We start from the raw sequence: 26,903 nt of genomic DNA on the forward strand, positions 1-26,903 counted from the left end.
AATGAGCGCGCGCGGGCCGGCAGTGCGGCTGCGGAACGCAAAGACGGCGGCAGCGGCAGCACGAAGCGGCGGCGACGTCTGAAGCAGCAGCAGCGGTGGGGGAAGAAGCGACAGCAGCTGAAGGCAGTAAAAGCAAGAGCAGAAGGCGCCTAGGGACATGGCGGCAGCGCGGGTCCCGTCCGCCCGCGAGGCGGGAGCTGCCGTGCAGTCGCCCATCACGCTGCCCCCGGAGCCGCGCACAGGTGACGACGACGACGCTGGTGGTGGTGGTGGGAGGGGGTGAAAGTGGTGGTGGTGGTGCATAGAGTTATTGGTGGTGCATAGAGTTATTGGTGAGGATTACGGGGGCTGGTGGTGAGAGGATGTGGGGTGAGAGAGAGAGGGGGGTGGGAGCTCAGAGAGCGGGGTTTGTTGGTGAGGGGGGTGAGCGGTTTGGTGAGGGGGGTGAATGGTGAGAAGAGGGGTTCACGTGTGTCGGTGGGTGGTGAGGGGGTGAAAGTGGTGGTGATGCTGGTGGTGCATAGAGTTATTGGTGAGGTTTAGGGGGGCTGGTGGTGAGGGGGAGAGGATGTGGGGTGAGAGAGAGGGGGAGGTCGTAGAGAGCGGGGTTTGTTGGTGAGGGGGGTGAATGGTGAGAGAGAGGCGTTCACGTGTGTTGGTGGGTGGTGAGGGGGTGAAAGTGGTGGTGATGCTGGTGGTGCATAGAGTTATTGGTGAGGTTTAGGGGGGCTTGTGGTGAGGGGGGGGGGAGGTCGTAGAGAGCGGGGTTTGTTGGTAAGGGGGTGAATGATGAGAGAGGTTCACGTGTGTGGTGATGGGGTGAATGTTCAAGTTCATGTATTAGGTATAGCCCTGTGAGAATGATGAAGCATTTGGGTGAATGAGGTGAGGGTGAGTGGTGAGGTGAGTGTGGTAAGGTTTTGAGGGTGGCCAGGCTACATATGAATGCTGAGAGGGAGGTGAGTGGTGAGGTTTCGAATCAAAAGACTTGGGGAGTCCGATGAGCAATGAAGGTAAACGACTAGTTGCGAAGGTGAGAAGTTGGTGAACGTGCAATAGGATGATTGGTGAGGGCGTGAGTGGTGTGGCTATGAAGTGGTGAAGGGAGGTTGAGGGTACAAGTGGTGTGTAGTGGAGGGGGGTGAGGGTTAGAGTGTGGTGAGATTGAGAGGATAGTGAGTGAAGAGAAAGTGCAAAGGGATGGTGGAGAGTTAAGGGTCTATTGTGAGGGGTTCAGTGGTGAGGATGGTGATAGTACAGAAGGGTGAGGATGAGTGGGTCGTCCTTGGTGGGCATTGTGTAGAGGGTGAATAGGTTTTAAGTGGTGAGGGCGAATGTGGAGAGGTTGCGATAGGTGATGATGGAGGTGCTGGAGAGAGGGAATACCTGAAGGTGAGGATGCAGTGGTTGGTGAGTGGTAATGAGGGGAGTGAATATTTGGTGGGTGGGGAGTGGTAAGGATTTGTTATGTAATGATATTAATGAGCACTGTGTGATGTTTTTTGAGATGAATTGTTGGTGTAAGAGTGATAAGTAATACGTTATTTACTGGTGAACATTAACTCTAGAAAGTCCGTGGTGAGTAGTAAGGGCTGCATTTTGCTGGAGTCCATATTATTTCGTCTCAGCTCCAAGCTCATGCATGCATGCATTTCACCGCTCCCACTTAACGACTGTGGTAAACACTGGTAATCTCATTTCCGTTTTTTGTTGGGATCCAATGTTATGAAAGTGCAGACCGGTGCAGCACTATAGTTTTATTCGCTCGCAAATTGATGGTTTGTGCGCCCCGTGTGGCACAGGTTTGTGTATGCCACCTGGCTACTGCTGCTACTGCCACTTTGTGCTGCACCGCATCCACAATGAGCTTACCGCAGGGAACAGCACCAGGACATGGTCATGGTGATTGTGGTGGTGGTGGTGGTGAGAATGTGAGGGGTGTGTGGAGGTGGTGGTGAGAATGTGTTGGCTCTGGAGATGGTGGGGATGTTGACGGGTGGTATTGAGATGCTTGCTGCAGAGGCTGTGTTCATGGCAACAATTGCATTCATACCATGATATATTTTCTTAATAGGACAATTCCAAATAGTACAGATTGAATTGAAAACTAATTTCTTTAGAACTGTTGTCCTTTCCCCGCACCTCCGATTAGCACGGTTGGCTACGTACTGTGAAAAAGTTATATTGAGGATATTTTCAAATATTTAAGTTCATCACTAAGATTGGAAGCTTTGGAATTTCCGATGCTTTATTTTGTTTAATGGGAGTTTCAAGATATAGCCACCTCTGATTTCATAAACTATAAAATGTGTTTATAAAAAAAACATTTGTATATTTAAAAACAACATTTGCCAGTTGAAATCACACACAAACACACTAGCGAACTAGTGTGTGTGTGATAATTGTGCATAACAACCTGCACACAAGCACATTAACCCACAATTAAATTAGAGTCATGCATTTAATTGCATTAAAATTAGATCCCCTTGGATGCTGGCCCATTGGCTGCGTCACGTGCCCTAACGACACAACATTTTAAACGTGTGACTGCGTATTTTTGCACACTGTACGTTGGAGATAACCAATTGAGCATTTTTTTTGTATCACGATATTCACCAAAACGGTTCACTTTCAGATACGGAACGCCTTGATCAGGTCAGCGCTTTAATGGAGCGGCTTCGAGCCAAGCACTCTGTAGGGAGGCCATGGTCCGACACCTTCAAGCTTGTGCGGCAGGCCATGGTAAGGATCATCAGGTGATGGTGACCATCTCCTGACTATGGTGCTGGAAAACTTTGCCTTGCCTCTCTGGTCACTATGCTCTCACCACAAGATGGCACATCCTTGAAGTTATCGGGATCTGCTTTTGCCACATCGAAAGTGGTGGAGTAATCTTAAGTTCCCACAATTTATAATATGGAAAATAACAAATCCCATTTGTATATTTAAGTGGAAGAAAAGGTTAACAAGAACTCTGGACACAAATTTCAACCAGTATTGTCATTCATTGGCATTAGTGAATTCATTCTCAGTGAATGGGGCCAAAGGCAGGTGGCTCAGGATGGTTTTGGTTCTGCAAAATTTTGCACACACTTGATCATTATGATAAGTTGATCAAATATGTTGCTTGATACCAGCTTATTGCATATATTTTATATATTTAAATTAGAATGTTTGAATTTGAAAACAAAACTAGTGCCTGTCATGGGAGAATGGATCACTTTTCCTGAACACCTGGCAGCTCATTAGAGCTCAGTCACGCAAAGACATTCAACCTGAAGCTGCTTGAGTCAATAGTGTTACATTACAATTTGCAGCCAAGCAGACGTGTGTTTGTGTATCCAAGTGTTATTTTGTGCTTTATTGCATCTTATGTGAGAATGTGTACATGTTTGTAAGGAGCCAAAGACAGCTGGACGTGGTGCTGGTCACATCACCCACTCGTGTTCTGTGCCGGCCTTCATAGGTGCTTGTTAACAGCACTTGCTTCCAGTCCCCTATGTAGGATATATGAAGGATCTTATATTTCAGCGTGTATACTGTATGTGTAGGTGGAGCGATAGCCTAGTGGTTTGCATACTGCACCCCGAACCCAGCGATCTGAGTTTGATTCCCACTCATGACCAACATCAGTAGAGAATTTCTCCTTTGGTGCGGTATGTAGAACATCAGCACTTGGGAGAAAAAGGTGGGCGGGCATGGTCTTGGTCACACCACCCCCTATAAACAGCCTGTGTAGGACATATATAATATGCACAGGTGCTTGCTAACAGCCCTTGCCCCAGCAGTCTGTTAAAATCTATATGGGGGATTTGTGTTTCAGGAGAAGCGCATGATGCCGGAGTCAGGAGGTCATCAGCGTCTCCTACACTGTCTGGAGACCATCCAGAAGGTGATCAAAGGTAATCAACTCTGCCACAGTTTTCTTTTTTTTACACTGCATTTGGTATGAGATGCATATCAGATGGTAAATTTTTGTTATATAAACTCATTAAAATACAGTAAAATCTCTTGAAACAGACTGCAGCAGGGCATAATTTGGGGTAAAGCAGAAGGCTTCCGAAAATACACGTATAAATATGTCACGAATAAACCAAGAAGCTCCGACACGAATGCTGTTTGCTTGCTAATTAAGCTGTGAGCGCTAGATTATGGTGTGCATGTGCACTCGTGGTTTCAAATCTAGACACTGTAATTAAATGTTATGTAAAATTAGGTCAACCTGTTCCCTTGGAAATCATGTCCTGCTCGTTGCCCCCTTGTTTTTGACATACATTATTTTATATGTTACAAATTAAGTTTTTCCATCCCGTCAGAAAAATCTCCTCAGTGTTCTGTACCGAGTGAACCCCTCAGCCTTCCTGTCCTTCGTTGTGATGGTGACTCAGATGAATCTATACTGTAGTGATTATTTAGCCTTATTAAGTTAGAAATATTACATTATATATAGGTAAGTATTTTTAAGTGGTAATTTAATGTCTTCATTACATAACATTTTTATACAAATTTAGTGATGAATTATAATTATTTGCAGTATTCCCAACATCCCCCATAATCGAAAAGACTTGCCCAATTAGTCCGGCTTCAAAAGGTTTTACTGTTATTCTAAAACTAAATTGTAACGTAAACACTTCAAAAAGTCATCCATATCGTCAATGGCAAAAAATATTTACTATTCATTCCCAAAAAATTTAGAAAATCTAGATAAGCCAGGTCATTGTGACTTTTTTTGTTTAAGGGGTTTTCCTGACCATTTGACCACCCCTTGTATATTTACACACATTGCAACATAACTGATTCCCCATGGCATTTTGGGTACTAGTTAGTTACTATCCGATACAGTTATTTTCCCGATAGATAATTGTCACAAATACACTCTTTGGTTCTTTCGGTAAGTCACGTAGAAAGAAATTAAATTAAATAATAGAATACGATGTTTCGATTGCAACACAAGCAACCATCATCAGGTACAAATGAATGAGAAAACAAACATAGTAAACTTAGAAATATAATGCAATACAACAAACACAGAGAGTCGGCCAACACAACAGTCAACACCCCACCTGGTTGATTACGTTCTTCCAAAGATTGCAAAATTGTGAGAAAGAGACAAAACATAGACACGGAGACACACAGACAGACACACAAGCAGAGAGAGACTCACACAGAGACAAACAGAGACACACATAATTTAATTTCTTTCAACGTGACTTTACCGAAAGAACCAAAGTGTAATTTCTGCAGTCACAAAAGCTTTGAATCTAGTTTGTCACAAATACAGTCAAATAAAATAAAACTCAAACACGAGCACTAGAACAGAAAATGTATTGTCACAAAGTCATTTATGAAAATCCTTGCAATTTTCACAATATGAGATTATGTTTATTTATTTCAAACAGGTTCTGAATTAAGAATGTAATAATTCACCCATTGCACAATTCATAATCTATAGTGGTATACATTTGTAGAAGTTACTTCGAAGTAAACAAGATTCTAAATAATCAATTATGTAATTCATTGTTCTTATCAATAATGTAAGACTATATTAATTGTTATGTCCTTATTTATGAATGCTTGTTAATGTAAAATTGATGATGGTGCAAGCTTTAAAACGGCGCTGCATCTTGTGCATGTGCAGTGAACTCCCTCCCAGGAATGGTGGATCGGCTGGAGGCTTTGGCCAAGCACAACGGGTGAGTGGGGGTGTGAAATATGGTGATAACAAGCACATTTGCAGTATTTTTAGATTCAGTGCACTGTAGTGATTGCAATTAAACTACAGTTTTTCATGATAGCTGCATTTATGGTCTATTTAATATGCATGAAAAAGAGGAAATAATTAATCTTACTGAATTAACTGCTGAGACTGTTATATGTTTATTACAGTTATGAAAGGAATGGCACTGGCTTCAGCTGTCCTCTTTAGCACAGTTTAATGAAAACACTCAGCATTGCCAGTTATATATGCTTTGTGTGTATTGCTGTGAACATCCACATGCATCGTTCTTTTTTAGGCAAGTAGGTTTGTGCGTACATCCTTGTCGTGTGAATGTGAACATTTGCATATACACTGTTTTGCATGTCATTTTAATTGGTAAAATGCACACGTTTTGAAAACATTAAGGGCTTCATGGGCTTATTTATCGAGTTATTTTGTTACATATATTTTACACAATGCCATCCTATGCCCCTGCACACCCTTGCAAAGGATTATCCACGTGCAATATTTTATTATATATATATTTTTAGATTTCTGCCTGTGTTTTGTTGTATTGGCTGTACCTTGGGAATATTAAATAACTTGTAGAAAAATCCACTGAGGAGGCTGTTATCAGTTCAAATTTTAATTCTCTATACCCATGTTTTTTTAGCGTTTTTCTTTTTCACCATTCCAGGTAGAGCCATGATATATAGCATAATAATATCCCTGACAGAGAAACATCCTTCCCTCTACAACACCAGCTTTTGGACATTTCTCCAATACATCCTATCCTGACTGGAATATGAATGCATTGCTGTTTTCGTGAAGGCCACTGACCACGTAGGGCCTAATTTACTTGTTGCTTCATGTTCTGTCTCATCTGATTATCTCTGCAATGGAAACGTTGCAGAGATTAAATAAAAAATAATGGGGCAAATGTGAATCTGGCTCCTGATATTGTATGCGTCATTATTCATAAAGGCATTTAACTTATTGATGGGTAGTTCATGAAAATTGTTTAGCATAAAAGGTTTAATTGTGCTAAAGAATGGTCAGCCATTCAGCATGGCGTCCCTTTTAAAGGATCCTCGATGACATAATATATATTAATGACACATTTCTCCTTACACGTGTACTAAAAGTAATTTAATAGATCAGTAATACCACAAAAATACTTTGTAATTGATAATGTACAAGATGTAATCATGGGTACACAAGAGCATTCATTGATGGGCCCATGAAGGTGAGCTCACGAAATATATATTTATATATAGAATATAACAATACAAGCTCGTGAAAATGTTTTGATATTGAACAACATGTACCTCAAGGCATAGACATCTCCTTAAGGGTGGCCTCTTTGATGTGTGCGACACAGACTGGCGTCCCACCTCGGCCCCACGGGAAAAGAGTGCTATATCACTTCGGACATGTTCTACCTGGAGGTGCAGATGGAGCCGTCTGGTGTTGTGAGCGATGTGAGGGTCGCCCATCATGGTGAAATCAACCCTGCCGTGAGTTTTCTCTCAGCCTCTGGCCGTTTGTTCAGTGTTTCTCATCCCGAGTGAATTCGACAACCAGTAAGTGACATGGGTCTTGTACCAGCAGTTCAGTAGAATGCACCTCTCCTGCCAATTGACATGAACCCTGTTTTTTTGTCATGGATTTCTTTCAAAATACTAATGCCCTTTAGCCTTGAATGCCTCATGAATTCTCAAGATCTTTTGTTGTGCTCTATTTTTTTAAATTTCTTTCTCACGGTTTTGAAGAGTGCTGTGCATTTTATTTTTTGTTTGGAATTTGCTTTTTTTTCTCTCTTCAACTTATTAATAGTGGCTTTAGATAACTTGTTCTGAATTATTCTTTGGTTCTTTATCTTTTTTGCTTTGCCTTCTCAATTTCAATGCACTGTATTGAAATGTTAGTTATTTAAATATCGATAGTGGTTACATCGATTTCACATTTTGCTCTGGAGATTGAAATCTCGTGCTTGAAGCCAGTCGAAATTCTCTGACCCCCAAAACTAGATTTCTGATGTCAGCTGTCTTGTTTTTGTTCTCATGTCGTTCTCACTTCTAATTCTCCTAGAACTTTCTGCTGCTTTTTCGACCACTCTATCCTCCCAGCACACTTCTCTCTTGGTATCCCTTTTACCCCTCAAGCTGCTCTTTATGTTTACAAACAAGTACTGTTCTTCTCTCGGTAAACCCACGTGCTTTGGTGTCTCACGAGGTTCCATCTTCAGCCTTCCTGCTCTTCCCAATATTTTCTCACCACTCTTTGGAATTAATTTGTAGTTTACATGTTGACAAATGTTTCAATGCTGATGACACCCAGCTTTATACGAACATTTAATGCATGAACCCGACCTCAGTGTCCACTTTTGCATATTTTTGACATGGTCTTGTCTTGAATTGGTTCTAATTTCCTCCAGCCAGCTGTTGCCAAAAATGAAGTACCCATAGGCTAAAGTCAGCTCTCAACGTAAAGATGCCACTTTGAGTATAATAATACTCGTACAACAATAATCATCCAACTGTTACAGTAATACTTGACTCACAGTTGACCGCTGAATCTAAATATAATAGAGTGCTATTCGAATTGCATATTCCCAGATTGCCTTGAATGCGCCCAACCTTGTCGGATATCAGAAGCTAAGCAGGAAACGAGTAAGGATGATAGATGACCACCATGCGTACACAAATGGTCACAGGGTTTTTCAGGGCTACGTGGTGGGCAGCAAAGGGTAGTGTAGAAAAAAAATCAAGTGTTATACATCTGTGATCCCCCCCGCCCTCCTTCATCAACCCGCATGAACCAATATGGTGACGTGTGGTCACAACTCCCATGACCCCAGCAGCTTGGGGAGACTCGCCCAGCAGTGGATTGACAAAAGGGCTGTATACATATACTCCTAGAATGACTACAATTATACTCTTGCATGTGGGAGTATATCCAGGAGCTAAATGTCAATGGCGAGGTCTAATAGCCATGTGAGGGCTTCAGAAAATAATTTGTAGTTTTGCTATTCCTCCAATGAAGGAGAGAACACTGCAGTGTCTCCGCAACAGAGGAATATCAAAACTACATGAATAGTAAATAATTGTGATAGGAATTACTGTACACAGCACTGCTATAATAGTGAACTCACGTTTATTTGGCGTAATGGGGAAGAGGAGTGCCGGGATAATGAAAAACATCTAAGTGATGCTTTAAAACAAATGTATTGCTCAAGTGTATATAATCGGGATGAAGATGTTGATTGTGTTGTCTGTTTTTATTGATTCTTGAAGTAATCAGTTTATTTTGTACAGTTATCTGTTTACTTGCGGAAATATTAAGTCACGTGAGCACTGGGTTCCTGACCCCAGATGAGTGAGGAACAGCTTAGTTAAACCAGCGTGCACAGAAAATGTGTTTTCTTTTTATTTGCGCAAGACGGCTAATTGACAACGCGGAGAATCCACCCATGGTTAATGAAACTTAACTATACTTCCTACTTCTGTTGTAGCTGAAGTATAGTTATATTATAATTTTTTCTTCTGATAAACAAACTGTTACATAAAGTGCTAGATTTTCTACTGTATACAGTATTGTAACTGTCGAAAGCTCGGAAGCTGTGCTATGTAAATTAGTTTACATTTTTAGATTCCCAAACGATTCTTGAACAAACTTCATTTATATTGCTTCATATTGAAGATATACAAACCTTTAATGTATATTAGTGCTGAGCATTATATACACATTTTCTAAACATTAAAAATATGTAGATTCTAAAGAGCCCAACTTTCTGTACTACCATCTACTGGCCATCCTTTAGTCTTTAAATGCTAACAATCATGATGACCGCAATTTCATAATTTCTTAAAAGCGGTTTCACAGTTGCTCATTTGTGTGCTCTTGTAAGGAACATGATGAGCTTTTAAAACTCTTAAACGCATACTGTATGTTGACAGAAGTAGTTAATGTGGAGCTGCAGCACAGACAATGTTGGAATTTTACATTTTACAATAAGCTTGATATATTTGCCAATCATAAGGATTGACTGAGTGATAAAGAAGTCTCACCATGTTTATAAAGTACTGTACTGGGGGTAAAAAGTAGAGCAATTCCATTTGTCACTGTCTCCAGCTTCCATAGCAGTGAGCTATGCAGGGGCATCGTAATTAGATTAATATTCTTCATGAAATAATGAACAGATTCCTAGGTTTATTAAATTGGGTTGTATTTCCGAAACAAAAGTATTTGGTGTGCACATGTGTAATAAACTGTTAATCCCTCTGACATTGAAACAATTTACTTCCACATGGTGTAGTCGTACAAAGTAAACTCTCATGGCTGACTGCTTAATCCGTAGATTTGACATTGTATGCATTGTGTTAGAAGGGCCAATGCTGATGTTGACATTTTGTTTGTGTTTTTTAGAGTTGTCCAGAGCTGACGCAGATACTGAGGTAAGCAGCTTATTGAATGCAGCTGTAGCTCGCAGTAATGTTGGTTTCTACAGTTCCGATGTTAACGGTATAATTATTTTTCGAAAGAGTATATTGAGGTCATGGAACCCTTTAAAAAAATGTTTTAAATCAGTGTCAATTCCACAAATTTAATACGAACAATATTTACGTCTTACACTGGTGCTTTCATCTGTCAGTTAAAAAAAAACACATTTATATTATGCCATAAATGTTCAACATTTGTCACAACATGTTTATTCCTATGCTAAAAACCGCACCAATGTCTTTTTGGGAATTTAAGTAAATGTTTTGCGTCTACCCAGGTTATTAAGTTGTTCACCAAATACGTTCTTCATTGCATGTAATCGATCATTGCTGTCAAAGTTCTACAGGTGTCTCAGCACTTGGCAGCGCTGCAAGAGATGCTGGCAGGCGCACCCCACATTACATGTGATTAGCCTTGCGCGGCTTGTTCACACTCGGACATTGTTAGCTTGTGCTCGCTGATGCGTCATGTGTGCTGCAATGTGTTTTCATAGCGCCCATAATAGAGCTCTTGAATTGTTTATTAAACAGATGACCGTCTTTCGAGTGCATGGACATGATTGGTTGTCGTATAATAATCAGCCAGTTGCACGCACAAAACTGCTTCCAGCTGAAAATGTTTCAGGAAATTTGAAACGACTGTAAACTGTGACATCACAGCACATGATGGAGTCTGCAGCTGGTATATAGACACATTGGTTTCAGTTAATTTCTTGACATTTTAATCATGATTTAGCTGTCATGTTCACTGGCAGATCCAGTGCATGCTAGGACATTTGGTATCATTAGGTGCAATGCTTTAAAGTAGTGTATAAGTACGAGCATTATTAGAAACTAAATGAATGTGACTTGAGAAGGAAAACAAGAATAATATTGTTTTTTGTATGTCACTGTTCATTTAGAGATTGGAATGGAGCTTAATGATCACATTGCACTGTGGTGAGGCTCACTTTTGATGCTGCTGTTGTCTAGAGAAGGGAATTTGGAGGAGTTCTCCAAGCATTTGGAGGGGCTGGCAAGCCTCTACAAGCTGCCAGGAGACAGGTACTTGCACTCCACTGTTCAAGTGCTCCATTACTCCAGCATGATTGAGAGGGGGAGCCAGCCATTAAGGTTTTCTGGGGATGTGGAGCTTTTCCATGTCTGGCAAAAACCACTCAAGGGGCCCGGCAGTGTTGAATTAGCCTCAACAAGAGGCGGCTTAGGGGGCCCAATGTATATTAGAGTACCATGTCATTCATGTAGCACAGGCGTGACATTACTGGTGTAAGTTAATTAGAGATTGTTAATTAATCAAGATCTTTGTGAAAGATAAAATACAATAAACAGATGGTGTACCATGAAACACGAGGTTCTGCTGCCAAAATGAGTTAGACAGTAAAAGTGCATCGCATCATAGCTAGAAGCTGATTACAAATGCAAAATAGAATTTAGTGGTGAAAAATGGCATAATTTGGACATAAGCACACCCCTTGAGTGCAAGTCGAGATTTGCTTACATCAAAGTGTGTTTGTATCAGAAGTTGCCCTCTGTCTCCCCCCTCCTGGTATCATGTGAGAATGTGTTTCCTATACTAAAACTGTTTTAATATTGAGGTGTGCTCATATCTAGTTTCTACAGTCCCTTGGTCATGTCGAGAAGATGTGTCAAGGTGTGAATTCCTTGGCCCTACATTGGTACGAATTTGGCAGAAACTGCTAAATGGATAAAGTATGACATTGAGGCTATGCATTCTAGAATCAGTTTTCATTCTTGCTGATTTGCCATGGGATTGGGGAACGCGCACCAGGGCTCAGTGTTAGTTCATTGGCTGTAAGAGTGGCCCTGGCACACGGTCTAATTTGCTTGTGCCTCTTTCCAGAGAGATAAGCCGTCTGAAATATGGTCTGTGTTTGTTTTCTGTAGCAAGCTGAAAACAAAGGTGTACCTTGCCCTACAGTCCTTGGAGATGGACCTGGCCAAGATGGCTCAGATGCACAGGTTAGGATTGTGCCAAGTGCGGTGATGCAAGGGTCTTTACGTCAACGGATTTATGTTTTGTTATTCCACATACTGGTCTATAGCCAAAAATAAATGTTGGTCTAATGTTACTACCGTCAAAATTTAAAGAAAAAGTTATTTATATGGAGCATTCACAGTGACGGCTATTGTGTGGTGTTTATGCTTGGTAACAGGGCAGCCACCAATGTGAGCATAGAGGAAGTGATTCTGCAAGGCGTGGTGGGGTACGTCAGCCCTCGCATGGGAGGTAAGATGCTCGCAACCTGAACAGCTCTTACTGTTAAAGTTGTCGCACAGAAATAAGTGATGTAGAGAGTATTAATTTATTTTACTGATGTTTTAGTATGTTTTACACTGCCTGGCTTTTGCTAATGTGGGTTGGCTAATGCATTGGTTTCTGTTCTGTATGACCTTGCAGGCCACCTTATGACCCTCAAATACTTTGTCTCGCCATACGACCTGCTGGATGAGAAGACAAAATCCACTGTTACGTTAAACGATAACAATGGTAACCTGCACATCAAGGGACAGCACTGTTACAGAATACAATTTCAACAGCCATACCAGACTGCTACTTGTGAAAGCTATATTTATTGTGCATGCATTTTAATTATATTATCAATGCAAGATGTTTGTTTTATTAAAAAAAACCTGTTTTGGAGTTATCATAACAATCTAACTATGCCAATTGGAATTGATGCAGGATCGATACACAGTTCACAACTAATGCCCGACACATGTACTGCACTAAACATCAACAGAGGTGTACGAGTGTCACATCTCATGTGGAGGTCATTGTAGATGTTCGGGGTGTTACCTTCACCTCCGTGCCCATGAATACGCATGTGGCATAAATATTTGATCAAAGTCCAGTGGCCACTGCTGTAATCTCACTTTGAGCCTACGCACCCCTCCCTGCACACTCAGTGCCTCGTTTACTAGGCATGAATGCGCACGTGATGATCGAAGCGGCTGCAGGGCCATTCAAGCTGCCCATCGCGCCTCTCATCGCTGGCACCCACCCTATAGACGGCACCGGGTGAGTCTGCTCTGGGTCAGTGTTTGCTGGGCGTTATTGAGTTGCAGCTTAAGGTTTGATGACTTGGAAAGAAATATAGCTTTTCCTGGACCCAGCTTGGAATCCGACACTCGAGAGCATGATACACGTGTTCATGTTACAGCACAGTAAAAGAGCGGAAAAGAAAACTCCCATCTGCCATAATTGCAAATATTTGGACCAAATGCACCATATAAAAGAATAAAAAACGTGTCGATGTACCTAAATAAATGTCTGATCACTGTATATTGATTCCATGTTGTAATTTGTATCAGAATCATAGACTGATAAGGGTATTTAAACGAGCTAAAAAGTGCACGACAAAATATGTCGAGAATTACTCTGAGAGACAGAAAGGGAAACACATCGATCAGCGAAAAAATGCATGCTTGGGACATATTAAGGGGCCATCCATGTTAGGGACATAGTACGTACGCATGGAGGGGGGGTGGTGAAGCCTCGATAATAATTTGTCTACATTGCCCTTCAAATTAGTTAATGTTATTAATCCTTGATCGTTTCTGCATGGATTAAATATCGGCCGTTCTTTCGGATTCGGGGGGGGATGCGTCAAGCGTACGTACGCAGGTGGGAGGTGGGGGGGGGGTGTAAAAAGTCCGCGTGCGTACAGGGAGGAGGGGAGTGGTCAAGTTTTGACAGATTTTTGCGTTCGTACTAAATGGATGGCCCCCTAACTGTTCATAAAAGTAAGTTGTACTTGGACAGAACTTCGGTGGTTGAGACTTCATAACAGTGGCAGCTGTCGGAGGGAAAGTCCCTGATATGACCTCCACCATGGAGATGTATGGATGTTGGACTTCTTTCGCACCGTACATAGCCAACCATGCTAATCGTGTGCAGGAGCTAGATTGTTGCATGGTATAATTTGGATTGTGGGATGGTGACGGCGTGGAAAGATCTTTCTTCAGCAGTGGAAAGATTGACCCGAATGATACGTTATAACAAAGTAATATCTCGATCTTGTCATAATTATCTAGGGTTGCGACTCAAGTGCTTCTTAAACGGATATCATAAAACCAACATAGTATTTTAAGTTCATGACTTCGGAGCTATATTTTGCTTTGAAATGTTTTCTATAGGATGTGCAGTGGTGATGCATAGAATGCACAGAGAATTGCAGTTTTGGTGACATACGGGAGTGTGTGCAGTTCAGTCATGCAACCATAGCAACCAACAGAAACAATGTTAGTAAAATATAGAGAAATGTCACATTGAACTTCACATGAGTATCATCATGAATTCTTATGCTCCGTGTTATTATTTAGTATGCTAGAACAAAAACATCACTCACGGTGACATTTTAAAGAAGACTCAAGAATCAGCCACACTCTTGACGCCTCGTGATGTGTTGTGGCTTTGCTTTGGAATGCCATCTTCAAAGTGACATCTGCTCGACTTGAGTGACTGCTCATTAATCAGCGAGTGTTTTTCCTCTCCCAGTATGCCGTCCTTCTCCGCCATCTCAAATGCAAACAGCATCGATCTACCGGCTTGCTTCTACCTCAAGTTCCCACAGCCCCTGCCTTTGTCTGACACGGCCATGCAGCAGATCCAAACCAAAACAGGTGCAGTTGAAATGCACATCTTAGTCATGAAGGATTGGTTCACGTCAGTATCGTGGTGTTTTAATTTCCACTGTTGTGTTTACATTTTATACCTCAAATGTACAACAATCCCACATTGCCAGTTATATTCAGTTATCTTCATTTGATTTTTTCATATCCATAAAGAGTGATATATTTATGCAGGTTTATGGTCGGGAGTGAGCGCAATGGTTCACGTACTGTACTTTGATCCCAATGACTTGGATTCCATTCCTGGCTGTGCACAATGGCAGTGGTAATTGTCGTCTAAAAGTGGCATGAGCCGGCACAAGCTTTCCTCTGCCGAAAACAAGTACCCTTTGCAGTGTGTAAACATCAGCATTATGGAGACAAAAGGCTAGGCATTGGGCTGCCTTTCTCTCTAACAGGTGCTCATTAATACCACATTTCCACGGATAGCCTTCTCCAGTCAGCTTGAGTGTACTCAAGTTAGCCTTACCTTAAGGTAGCCTAAACTTGAGTTGGTTAAAAAAAAGTGATTTCCTGAGTTATTTGAGTTATAACATGAGTTGGGGAGATCTTTCCCAGTAATGTTTGTGAGGAGTAAAAGTCCAAGCTCACATTGCTGATAATATTTAGTATTTAATTCTACATGTTAAATTAAATGCATCTATAAATGCACTTTTTCCGACGAGATTTCAACTCGGTGAGCTGGGCTCCGCGCCTCCGAGTCGCCTTCAAGCTTTTTTGTCCATTTGCAAAATTGTGCGATGTTATAAATCGTCTGTTGTATGTTTCTGCCACCGACAGAATTTTGTATTGACGCTTGGTGATATATTTCTGCTCGGCCCAAATTTTGATGTAGGAAATTCACATGAAGCAAAATCAGCCCAGAAAATTTGGATGCCAGGTTATATAATGGCAGCCAATTTGAGTTGACAAAAAATATGAAAACATGGCAATTTGAGTACATAGGCGAGTTCTGTGCCATCAACTTTTGCCCCAGTAATCTACAAGGCTCAACAGTGTGTTTTGTCTGTGCATGCTCATGCATCCCTTGTGTGTGTTATGTGCTTGTGGGTTCCTCATTGACAGGGATTCCTGTGACGCATGTGGATACGATGGGGCCTCTCTTTGAGCTCATCGGTCACTTCACACAAGGACAGACACCACCACCCCAACCGGGGTCTTCTACTGAACATGCAATGTACTACTGTGTGGTGGGTTCATGCCAGACCAATACATATGATTGTCTATGTGTGCACACTGAAGCAATTTAAATTACTTGGGTTGGAGTCCAGCTGATGCATATCATTGGCTCAAAATTTGTTAATGAGTATCTGGTGTGTTGTGTAAGCATCAGCACTGCTGAGACACAGAGGTCTAAGATGTGGTGTTGACCACAATGTCCATTGTGTGCCTATATGGGGACTTTATAGAGGCTTGCTTAACTTGAAGAATGTGAAGTATAACACGTGAGAAATATAGCATTTAAATGTTATGAAAAATGAGTTTGATTTCCATACTCTTAGTTCTTTCGGTAAAGTTCCACCTGATGACGGAGACTTGTGTTGCCTCCGAAACTTTTTTTATTTTATTTTTTTACTTACGTGACTTTACCGAAAGAACTAAGAGTATGAATCCATGCAGTCACGAAAGATTCAAATCTAGAATTAGTTTGATTTCCATTGAACTTTTGCCCTCAATTAATTTGGTGTGCACTTTAATGAGGGGAGATGCACACACTGATGGCACGTTGTATGTGTGAGTGCACAATCATTGGTGTATACTTTATATGTGCACACCACATGCTATTTCATGTTTGGTAAAAAAAGAGATTTGTGAAATAAGGAAACATTTTTAGTTTGGCTGAAAGTTCTTCCTCAGGACATCCTGTATAGATAAGCACAATAGCATACAAACAATGTAACATTTATCAGCACATGCAATAAATAATAAGATGACAGTGTTATTTTCTTTGACACAATTTACTTGCTTGGTTGACTCATTTCATCCCTGTGGTATCCAGCTGCTTCACTGCATGACAAAATACTTCCTTTACTATTATAGCTCCCCTTTGGAACTTCTTACATCTGACCTTTCTATTAACCCAATTTGAATCAACAAGCTTGTCAATTCAATATTACATGAAATAATCTATAACTTACTATTCGTGCAAATTATATGCAAATGAATGCAGATGAATAAACAAAACTGTAAATAAGACAAAAACCAAGATAAAACAAATTATTTAGTAAAAATAGAAATATTTTATAATTGAATAAATTTGGACCCTAAATTTTGACCATTCCATGAATCACTGGGTTGATAAATTCTTCTAAATTCCATCCACAAATAAACTTTGAGCACTTTTCCCATCCCTTCCTAGCACTAGGCCAATAGGCCAATCCCTTTTTAAAACGGCGCCATGCAATCTGTGCGTGTGGCGAGCAGGTCCTTCCGGACCAACGGCACTGTTACTTCCTGAATAAGCGAGCAGTGCGGCAGGATGGGCGAGAGCTGGTGGGCACGCTCGTCAGACAGGTGCCCTTCTCGCACCCCAGCCACGTGCCGGCCGTGCTGGCGGCCGTGCGGCGCCAGCTCATCTACAACGCCTTGCTGGACAGCTGCATGCGCCGCTGCCTGCGCACTGGGATCACCGACGGTGAGAAGCATCCAGTTCAGCAGCAGGGGTGACCCTGCAGATGAGGCAGTGTAACAATGTAACCCTTTCACAAGTCGATGGCTTTGAGCTCACGGTTTTCGTCACGAATAATTGTTTTGCCCTCGTGCATTGATAGTCTATTCAAGAATAAAAATACATGTGTATGTTTATATGGAACTTTTTTACCAATCCACTGCTGGATGAGGGCTTACCTACACCATACGGGTTGTTGGAGTAATTTGACCATACTTCACCATGGTTGTCAGTGCAGGTTGGTAAAGGCATTGAGCATCGACATTTGGAGTATGATACAGCGTAACAATTTATCGTGCCTCCATAGCAATAAAATTAGTACTACTTGAGGGAAGTCATCTGTGATTGTCCTTAAGAGAGACGTTTTTATCACTTGCTGAGCACAGATCCAAAGGCTTAAATGTAAGTTGGCTAGCAACAAACAGCACTATGTTATTAATGAGAGTTAATATGTTTAACAGGCAAGGAAGATAACCTTATACTTTAATGAGAGTTATTCGAGTTGTAAGTCTACGTCATTCTGCTGTAATCCAATCATTATTTTTACCTAAGTTGTATAAATATGGCTTTCACAATATAAATAGCCAGGGTGCTGTAATATATTTTAAAATTTTGTTAAATAAGAGATGTTTACCCACATTAATGGGTTCTTGAAATCTATAATTGAAAAACTTAACATTAAGCATACATAAAACCTATCTCAAGGTTCAATGGTGTGTTGGGGATTTAGGCTCGGAGTTTTACGACAATGTGGCTCTTGTTAATGTCGCGATGTGAGGAATAACAGATGCAACAAGTAATGGCTTGCACAGAAGTTTTGTGTCGTTTACATTTGCAGAACCAATAGTGAAGGTAACTTTAATTAAAATCACAGGTTCTGAAATTTCTGGATAGGCAGATGACGTGCGGAATGTGCCTGTTCAGGCTTGGGTGAGTGATTTGTGTGGATCCCGAAGCAGAGCTCTTATCAATTTCTTTATATGAAAATGCCACAGAAGTGGCTTGAAGCACTCATAATCGCTTGAGCATGTGTGCACACTAACCGATAGTGATTGATGCTCTGTCATTCCCAGATATGTCTGACTACTACCATTTTGAAGTGAGTCCCCTTGCGGACTTCAGCTTTACAGTCACCTTCCAGCACCCACTAACGGACAGCATGGCCTGCGGTAAGCTCTCTCTCCACTACACAGTATGATCCACTGGATATATATTTTCTTATATAGATTTATATTGCACCGTAATCCAAGGTGCTTTAAAACAGTTATACAATTGTATGTAAGATGATAGTGGTTAAAATAAAGAGTGAGGTTATTACAAGTGGTGGTGTAGTTGTGGTGACAGGAGGATAGGTGGGAGTAGTTAAAGTAGGGATTGGGGTAGGCCTGGTCGTAGCTTGGTGGGGGCAGGGCAGAGGTGGGACAAAGTCATTGTTATGCAAGTCACAAGTAAGTCTCAAGTCTTTGCTCTCGAGTCCCGAGTCAAGTCGAGTCAAAGATGAGGCAAGTCCAAGTCGAGTCTGAAGTCATCAAAATCATGACTCGAGTCTGACTCGAGTCCAAGTCGCATGACTCGAGTCCACACCTCTGAGGTGGGACAAAGTCATTGTTGTGCAAGTCACAAGTAAGTCTCAAGTCTTTGCTCTCGAGTCCCGAGTCAAGTCGAGTCAAAGATGAGGCAAGTCCAAGTCGAGTCTGAAGTCATCAAAATCATGACTCGAGTCTGACTCGAGTCCAAGTCGCATGACTCGAGTCCACACCTCTGGGGCAGGGAGAAGCAGTTGTAAGATGGGCATTGTGTGAGAGGCTTAACATTATCCGGACTGTGGCATTTTGTCTGTTGGAGAGGAGTAAAGGCGTAGGCAGGAAGGCCGAGAAGAAGAGAGTTGCAGTAGTCAAGTTGAGTTATACATTTAGCAGATTTTTCCTGTGATATGTATCTAGAGCATTGATCCGTGACTGTGTGTGCATATGCCATGCTTGTAGACATTTTAAAATGTTTGCTCTACGAATGTCCTTTATTTTTCTCTTCAGTGGAAAACTGCATAAGTGTCCATTTCTAACAGGTTTCACTCAATTACCTTAAGCCATAAGATGTTAGCATATCTATGAATGCAAACATTACGCATGCACTTAAAATAAATTCTTGCTTTTTGGCCATAAACATGTTTAAAAAAATATATAGTAAGAGTTGAGTTCTTGGTATTTCCTTCTGTAACAAATATACTTAATTAAAACTTTCGTGAGAATATATATTTCAGGAAATAGACTCGAGGAGGCCCTCATCCAGCAGTGGATTGATCATGGGTGACGATGATGATGTATTCTGCCCACATGATGTCATGAACCGTTGACATTTCCTGTTGTAACTGAAATCGAAAAATGTACCACTGTGTCAAAGTATGGAAGATTACATTAAGTCACTTTTATTATGCTCGTTTTAGCCAGGAAAGCCTCACTGAGTATCACGGCTCTTTCAGGAGGGTCCTGCCACGTTTTCACAGTAGGGGTGATGATTTGTATGTAGATTACAATTGAGTAATTTGCAGGTAATATTTAACACAGCACGCAATTTCCTCCTCTTGCGAATTATATCACGCGATCTTTAATGTCCATTGTGAACCAGGCAGAGTGTATTTTCACGCTTAATACAAATCCAGGTTTAATCAGGGCAGCTGCTAGATTCCAACATTGTCTGCAATAAGCGGCGAATGCACTGCCGCGAGGTCACATCACTGCTCCTTTAATACTTCACTGACAAATTATGTGGAGCAACCTTAAATCTTCTGCAAAAAGAAATGTAAAGCAGTCGGTAGCGTACAATGCTGCCAGTGCTAGTAGTACGATTGTGCCAACAGTCCCATACATCGTACTTGAATTGCCCCTTGTTGGTGATGAATACAGTCGTGGTTGATGTGACGGAGAGCTGGCAGCCATGCTGCACAGTGCACACCGGGCTACTCGACCCCCCCATCTGCCCCGACCTCTACCTAACCAGGGTCATTCAGAGGCAAGTGCCACGGCATGATATCGTCAACCCTCTTCCTCAAAGTGTCCTGTCACCACTTACCACTACGTGAACGAAGGTGTCAATTGCGATAGATTTCATGTACAATTCTTTTTAGGGTTGGATTTGGCCATAGTACAAAAATTCACATGTTAAGTAAAAAATAAATGATAAAAACATACTTTTCCTGAAGAAGACCAGCTGGCTATACTCATGAGATCTTTTTTTTACTCTCTTGGCAACATACAGTATTCCTATTGTGTTACTTTTCTTGATGTGTACATCCATAAAACACCACATAAGTCAGTTTGGACATTTTGTCAATTATATAAAAAAAAAAACTCTGATCTAATGCAAAGCTTATTTTGAAGCTCATTTTCACCAACTGTTAGACTCCTTTGAATTCTGGCTTTGTGCAGTAATCACGTAATGGAATAAGTGCGTTGACGTAAGGGGGGGGTGACTTAAAAAGGGTAGCGAGTGCAGCGTGTGTTTTGATATCGCTTCCACAAAATTATGAATACCCTTATGAGTACATTTTAGTTATTCATTAACAAATGTTAAAAACAAATCTTAATTACAATTTCACGAATGGTCATGTTTACACTTTGGAAGTTTACAAGAAATTACTCCCTGTGGAAAAATGGATGGTACCTTCCAATAAATCTGTAGAAAAAGCCATCATATGCAGATTTATTTGACTAAACAAGAGAAGAAGATTCATATTTGGTGACGATTATATTCGTGGAGTCACGGACTTACATTTTGGCTTTGAATAGTTAATTGAAAGCGATAACGTTTTTAAAATGGGGCTTTGTGCAACTGGTCTTAAGGCTGCTCTTGTCCCTCTACCCTCTTCAGGTGCCTGTCCGTGCCAGTGGCCATGCGAGCAATGAACAGGAAGGCACTTGAGATCCAGGCATCTGCGCCCGAGCTGCAGTCCAGGCCGGAGACTGCGTCAGTGCTGGCCGCCATGGCCTCAAACTTGAGCGCAACGTTGGAGAACCTGGCTCGCCGCTCGCCTGAATGCGTCCCCCCACCTCCAGTTCTCGGTGGCACCCCCCCGATGCACTATAGCAGCACAGCCACCGGACATACATCCACCCCCGAGTTTGCAAATACACAATCTGCCGCATACTCTGGCTCTGCGTGTCCTGCCTTTCCTACCGGCATGCACTCTCACAACCAAAACCATCTTCACCAACAGAGCAAGGCCGTCGTTCCCGGAGGGCACCAGCAAGAGTCTTTACTGTCACTTAGTGATGTGGATCTTTGCAAGGTGGCACAAAACCCAATCCTAACGAGCCTCCTACAAGTGACGGGTGGGCTGGGTGTGGCACCTGCTCTGGGCACTCAGCAGCAGCAGCCCCACAATGCGCAAACGCCCTCACCGACCTTACCCACCAACACAAAAAACCATCCTATGCTGTTCAACCTACTTAAGGACTTCTCATCTCCTTACTCTGGGTCTGACCGGCCAAGTAGTCACAATACTGCAAGCCCACCCAAATTAGAAGTGTCGGGTGGGGTCTCGAAGTCCAGAAAAAAGTGGCGGTCCCGCTCGCACACGTCCCCGAGAGACCAGAATGAAGAGTTTCCAAATGAACTGTGCTCAATGGATATGGAAACAAATACCGAGATATTCGACATGAATGTTGATGGCACGGAAATGGAGCGGCAAGAAAGCGACAGTGGTGGTGACACGGACTTTCCGAGCTCACCTTGTGCTCACAAGCCTGGCTCTCTTGCACGTAGCTCCCCGTGTGCACGAAGATCAACGCCACCATTGTCACATGTGCACCTTCCCTTGCCTGGCTTTTCCATAAACTCGCCCCATCCTGCACAGCAGCAGCAGCAGCCAGTCTCCTCCCTGCCTCTACCACCTTACACCAGTAGCCCTCATCCAGCCTTGACATATCCAGGTGTTTCTCAAGCTACAAACCAGTTGCAGCAAGGGTTGGCCAACATGGTTGCCAATGTACCAGATTACCTCTCCGAGATACCACTGCGTCCTGTGAGCGACCCCCAAGGAGAATCTGCACATGTTCCTTCCAGCCACGTCAGACTTTCATCTCCTCTTGGTATTGGTGTTGCTCACCTGCCACTTGATGGGACAGAAAAAGGAAGTAATTTGCTTGCAAAGTGTTTAGCGCAATGTGGGTCAGTGTCAACATGGGATTGGCAAACAGTGCGGGAAAAGGACAATTGCATGTCTCCTGCAGAAAATGTGCCGAGGACTGAAACCTTACCTCTTGACGCAGAGGGGTTTGAGGGGCCGAGCACAGCCACAATGACGTTCACGGATCCCTCCCAGTTCCTATCAGGGGCTGGAAGTGGCGGAGATGAAGATTCTCAATCTTTCCCTGAAGCACTCGATTTTAACAGCGACGCACTTAACAATGCAGAACCCGACGGCAGCTTCATGGACAACTTGCTTGATTCAAACTCTCAAGGCGGTGAGAACGAGGAGAAAGGGCTAGTTTTCGGTGTGTCGGTCACAAAGGCAGAAACGCAAGCATTCACCAGTGCCGATGGCAGTAGTAGGGTGGAGGTGGCCACCGGTGGCTCTCAGTCAGCAGTCAGTGTCTCTCACTTGGACTTTAGCACTGCATCGGGTTCAACATCTGGACAGGAAAGTAAGGTGTTCAATATTTCGTCTGAATCTACACCCACAGGGCATTTAAAAACGGAGATGACTCAGAGTTCAAAGGATTCTCGCAAGGTCACGGAGAAGTCGACCACACCCAGTACAAACAAAGCAAACATAGGCAGCATTCAACGTGGTGGCAGCAATTACGATGGAAAAGGAATGAAACGCAGCCGCTCCTCTTTACCTGATGCTAAAGCAAAAGATAAAGTGCTAAAGCACAGGCGCCTGGATGGGGACGGCAAATCCATGTCACACAGCATGGCCACGTGTCGCTCGTTAACTCCACCAGCAAACATTGGCAGTGAAAAGTCACCTTTGACACTTCCAGGTCGCTCACAGACCCCTCCTGCTAGCTCGGCCCCACGAATCCCAAAACTTACCATCCAACGCTCGGCTGGCGGCTTGACTGTAAGCAAGACTTCACACAGCGGCTCCAGCGGCAGCAGCAAGCCTGGCGCTCCACATATCTCTTCCTCCTCACCGCTCAGGCAAAATGTAGGCAGTAAAGTCCCCTCTCAGTCTGGTCCAGCTTTTTCCACTGCTACAGCACGGGGGCAGCCTGGAGTGAGACTGTCCTCTCAGAGCTCCTCTCCTCGCCAGGGCGGTCCTCAAATTAAAGTCAAAACCAGCAGTGGCGGAGGCAACACCAAATCAGGCACAGGAAGTTCTGGGAACAAACCTGGTCCCGTATCACACGTAGCCACGGGCAGCAATAACGGTAGAGGTTCTGTGTTTGTGTCGTCATCGCATGGGACCAGCGGCAGGACTGTGCAGATGGCAGGAAAGGGTTTATCCCATTCATTGCCAACAAAGCAAGGTTTCTTGCAGAAGCAAGGCAGCGGGCCCGTAAGCTACGGAGGTGGTAGCAAACTTGTCAAAATGAAACCTATAGTAAAACCCTCTACCTCTGCATCATTGTCTACAAAGCAAACCTCCTCTCCGTCCCGATCCAAAATCCCCATGACGTCCGACCACTCTGCCGCTGTGAAACACACCCCTAACATTGCCAAGAGCCCCAAAATCCGTGTGCTCAACACTTCTCCAGCCTCAAGTGCCAATGGTGGCTCAATTGCGAACCCAGAATCCAAGCCGTTATCTTTTACAACTACATCGCAGCCAATCAAGTCAGGCTTTGCTTCCCAGGTGCCAAGCGGGGGGTCCTCACCTGTACCGTCAGTCGGGGGAGGTAGCTCCAGCAAGGTTGGGAAGTCATCAATTCGCCAACGTAAGCCCTCTCTAACAGCTGTGATTGACAAGCTAAAAAACGGGGTCACAGCAACTGGGGCTGGATTGGGAGGGGCAGAAGAATGTGTGGATTCAAAGCCAAGTGAAGATACTGCTCCAAGTTCCTCTCGAGCACAGCCAGCTAATGGTGGCCTTGCACAAACAGTACCGAGCTCTGCACCGCAGAGAATTTCACCATTTAACGTTTCTGTCAGCAAATCTGACCCACACAAGCGCAAGGAGGTTGAGAGGGAGGTCAAGTCGAAAGTGGTGCTGGGATCTGCATCTTTGTCGACAGCATCTACTGACGGTCTCAAAAAGACTTTGGAACCAAAGGTCGGGAGTAGTGGCAGCAGCAGTGTTGGGAAGATAATCATCTCAAAGCCTGATGGCGAAGGGTCTCCGAGCATCAAAAACAAACCGCCGACTTCAAAATCTGTGGACAGCACCAACCAAGCAACCAAGCAGGGACCGGCGAGTTTGAAACAAGCGTATGGATCACATTTTATTTCTGAAAGTTCTACCCCCAAAATGGACCGGCCCTCGCCAAGTTGCATCAAATCGCCAGCATACCCACAGCCAGCAGGTGACAGCTGCAGTGAGTCCGAGTCAAGCTCCACATACGACAGCCTGAGTTCAGAGGATGGAGGTAATTTGCTCATCGACCTGTCGGGAGAGCGACCTTCTAAGAGCAATAAGAAAAGGAGAAACAAAGAGATCAGCCGTGCACAAGATCAAGAAAAACTACTGCACCATAGCACACAACCAGAAAACTACCCCAAGTCTCCTCTTCTCAGTGAACAGCCTCCGTTATCCAACCTGTCTTTCAGATCAGGGTCTGGTACCTCGCAGCAGCCGAGCCCATGCGTGATAGATGATGATCTTATGAATGAAGCTTTAATTGGCAGCTCTACGTGAAGTTATAAGCTATAGCCTAAGTAAAAGCACTGTGCAAAACCCCCCTTTTTAATCCTACTCTCCAATATTTATGTGGGTAATACTGTGTAGCACTTAAAATGTATAATAGTTAAATGGAAAAGTCCAACTGATGTTAGGAAGATTTTTATTTTTACACCTTTGGACACCAAGTGTGAAAAGGCCTTGTAAATTAGCTTGGTTTTTAATTAAACCCTGAGCACTTTTGCTAGTTTCCCTATACACATGCAGTAGTTAGGCTCGTTTACATGACAGGCATTTGAGTAGTGAACATGCGTCCTCATTCCAGTACCACTATGCATTGCTGCATGGTTTACAAGGTGTGGTGTGTGTGAGTTTTCAAGGTTCAGCTGTGTTTAAAAGTTATGCCTCAGTTTTGTTGGAAGACAACGTAAAAAAATGTATTTTAATGAATGTTTATATTTGTATGCATAAATAAACTATATTGTAATTACACATAAATTAAAGCTATGTTTGTTACTGTGATAAGAAATGTCGCAATGTTTTCATATAGATCTGTTTAACGATGCATTTGAGACTTGACATTTGAGGATTTTCCAATTAATTTGTATTGCTTTTCGCATTTAAACTTGGCACATTTTCAGTGTTAATGTATATTTGATTATATTTATACTCCGAATTTTACGGTAGATATGGCAAATCACACAATTTCAGTTCAAAACTTGCTCGAAACAAAATGACTGCTTCACAACCTGTCGCCAATAAAAAAAAAAGTCCGATGTGGAAAAAAAACACCCGGCTCTTTTCACTCATGCAGTCTTGGAGAGCTGTATCACAATAATATAAAAAAAACACAATGTCCATCTAATTAATGTTTTACACTTCAGTATTGTTTAATATGTTCAATTACCACGTGAGAGAGAACATCCTATGTTGTCCATTGTCCTATTCGCATTTAATTTCCAATATGTTCACACAAGATCAGTGCAATATTGTCTCGAGTCAGTCCAGCTTGGCCCAGCAGTGCTTCACACCTCTCGCGTAGCTGCTGCAACCTCATCTGCAATTCATTCCATCCAACGCTCCCATTGCGGGTGCAATTGTGGACAGATGCCAGCTCGCTTTTACAGAAATCCAGAGGGTCGCACTCATTTTTGTTCTCTTCAGAGTATGCATCCATGCCTTGTGTCCGCGAGGGGTCGGCAAAGCCACTGCCCACTACTGGTGGACAATCCACATCGCGTGCTGCAGATTGTATGTCCATGCTCTCTAGGGCCTCGCCCAGGTCGTCAGCATCCATGGTGCCATCGCACTCTGCACCAACGCAAGCCATCATGGCCTGTCCCAACTCGCTAAACGCAGCCTGCAGTTCCTTTAGCTCTCTCCTGGTGTCCGAGGCACCAGCGTTCTGATCGTTCCACGACTCCAGCGCTCTGCAATGTGTACGCATCTTCCATTTGGTAAACAGCACAACCAGGTACATGTACTCTAGAACACAAGCCATCATTACAGTCCGCAGCATTGGTGAACTTAAGCAGACTGAGTGCCCCCCTGCTGAATGCTCAGCTACTCTTATTGTTTAAAGTTTTACATTAAACGTATGCT

General features: G+C 42.8%; 2 protein-coding genes across 4 annotated transcripts in view; one reads left to right on the forward strand and one right to left on the reverse strand.

Moving 5' to 3' along the window:
* LOC144728440 (mediator of RNA polymerase II transcription subunit 1-like) lies at positions 1–26,090 on the forward strand. 3 transcript variants are annotated; one of them, XM_078607889.1, is made up of 18 exons: positions 2–242; positions 2,636–2,742; positions 3,824–3,902; positions 5,639–5,693; positions 7,080–7,215; positions 10,127–10,155; positions 10,540–10,605; positions 11,173–11,244; positions 12,106–12,180; positions 12,375–12,448; positions 12,620–12,709; positions 13,129–13,240; positions 14,720–14,844; positions 15,919–16,043; positions 17,278–17,488; positions 18,595–18,690; positions 20,425–20,530; positions 21,389–26,090. In XM_078607889.1, exons 1-18 carry the CDS (start codon positions 158–160, stop codon positions 25,317–25,319), a joined length of 5,574 nt encoding a protein of 1,857 aa, XP_078464015.1. In that variant the 5' UTR covers positions 2–157; the 3' UTR covers positions 25,320–26,090. The 3 variants fall into 3 exon arrangements, with proteins under 3 accessions (XP_078464031.1, XP_078464015.1, XP_078464023.1); XM_078607905.1 differs by lacking the exon at positions 20,425–20,530 and having other exon boundaries at positions 1–242; positions 21,389–21,539; XM_078607897.1 differs by lacking the exon at positions 10,540–10,605.
* Positions 24,881–26,903, reverse strand: part of YAE1 (YAE1 maturation factor of ABCE1) — a 6,744-nt gene continuing 4,721 nt past the window's right edge. The window contains exon 3 of the mRNA XM_078615358.1: positions 24,881–26,731. Within this exon, the coding sequence (XP_078471484.1) occupies positions 26,254–26,731 (478 nt within the window). The 3' untranslated portion in view covers positions 24,881–26,253. The remainder of the gene's footprint in view (positions 26,732–26,903) is intronic.

This window comes from Lampetra planeri, chromosome 2 (assembly GCF_965212315.1).
Source record: "Lampetra planeri chromosome 2, kcLamPlan1.2.h2, whole genome shotgun sequence".
NCBI classification, from domain to species: Eukaryota; Metazoa; Chordata; class Hyperoartia; order Petromyzontiformes; family Petromyzontidae; genus Lampetra; species Lampetra planeri.

Bases quoted from the DNA above. Each gene is read 5' to 3' on its own strand.
- LOC144728440 (XM_078607889.1), top strand. From the start codon at position 158: ATGGCGGCAGCGCGGGTCCCGTCCGCCCGCGAGGCGGGAGCTGCCGTG. The intron at 5,694-7,079 runs GTGAGTGGGGGT...TGTGCGACACAG, and splicing joins GCTTTGGCCAAGCACAACGG to ACTGGCGTCCCACCTCGGCC. The intron at 12,710-13,128 runs GTAACCTGCACA...CTGCACACTCAG, and splicing joins TACGTTAAACGATAACAATG to TGCCTCGTTTACTAGGCATG.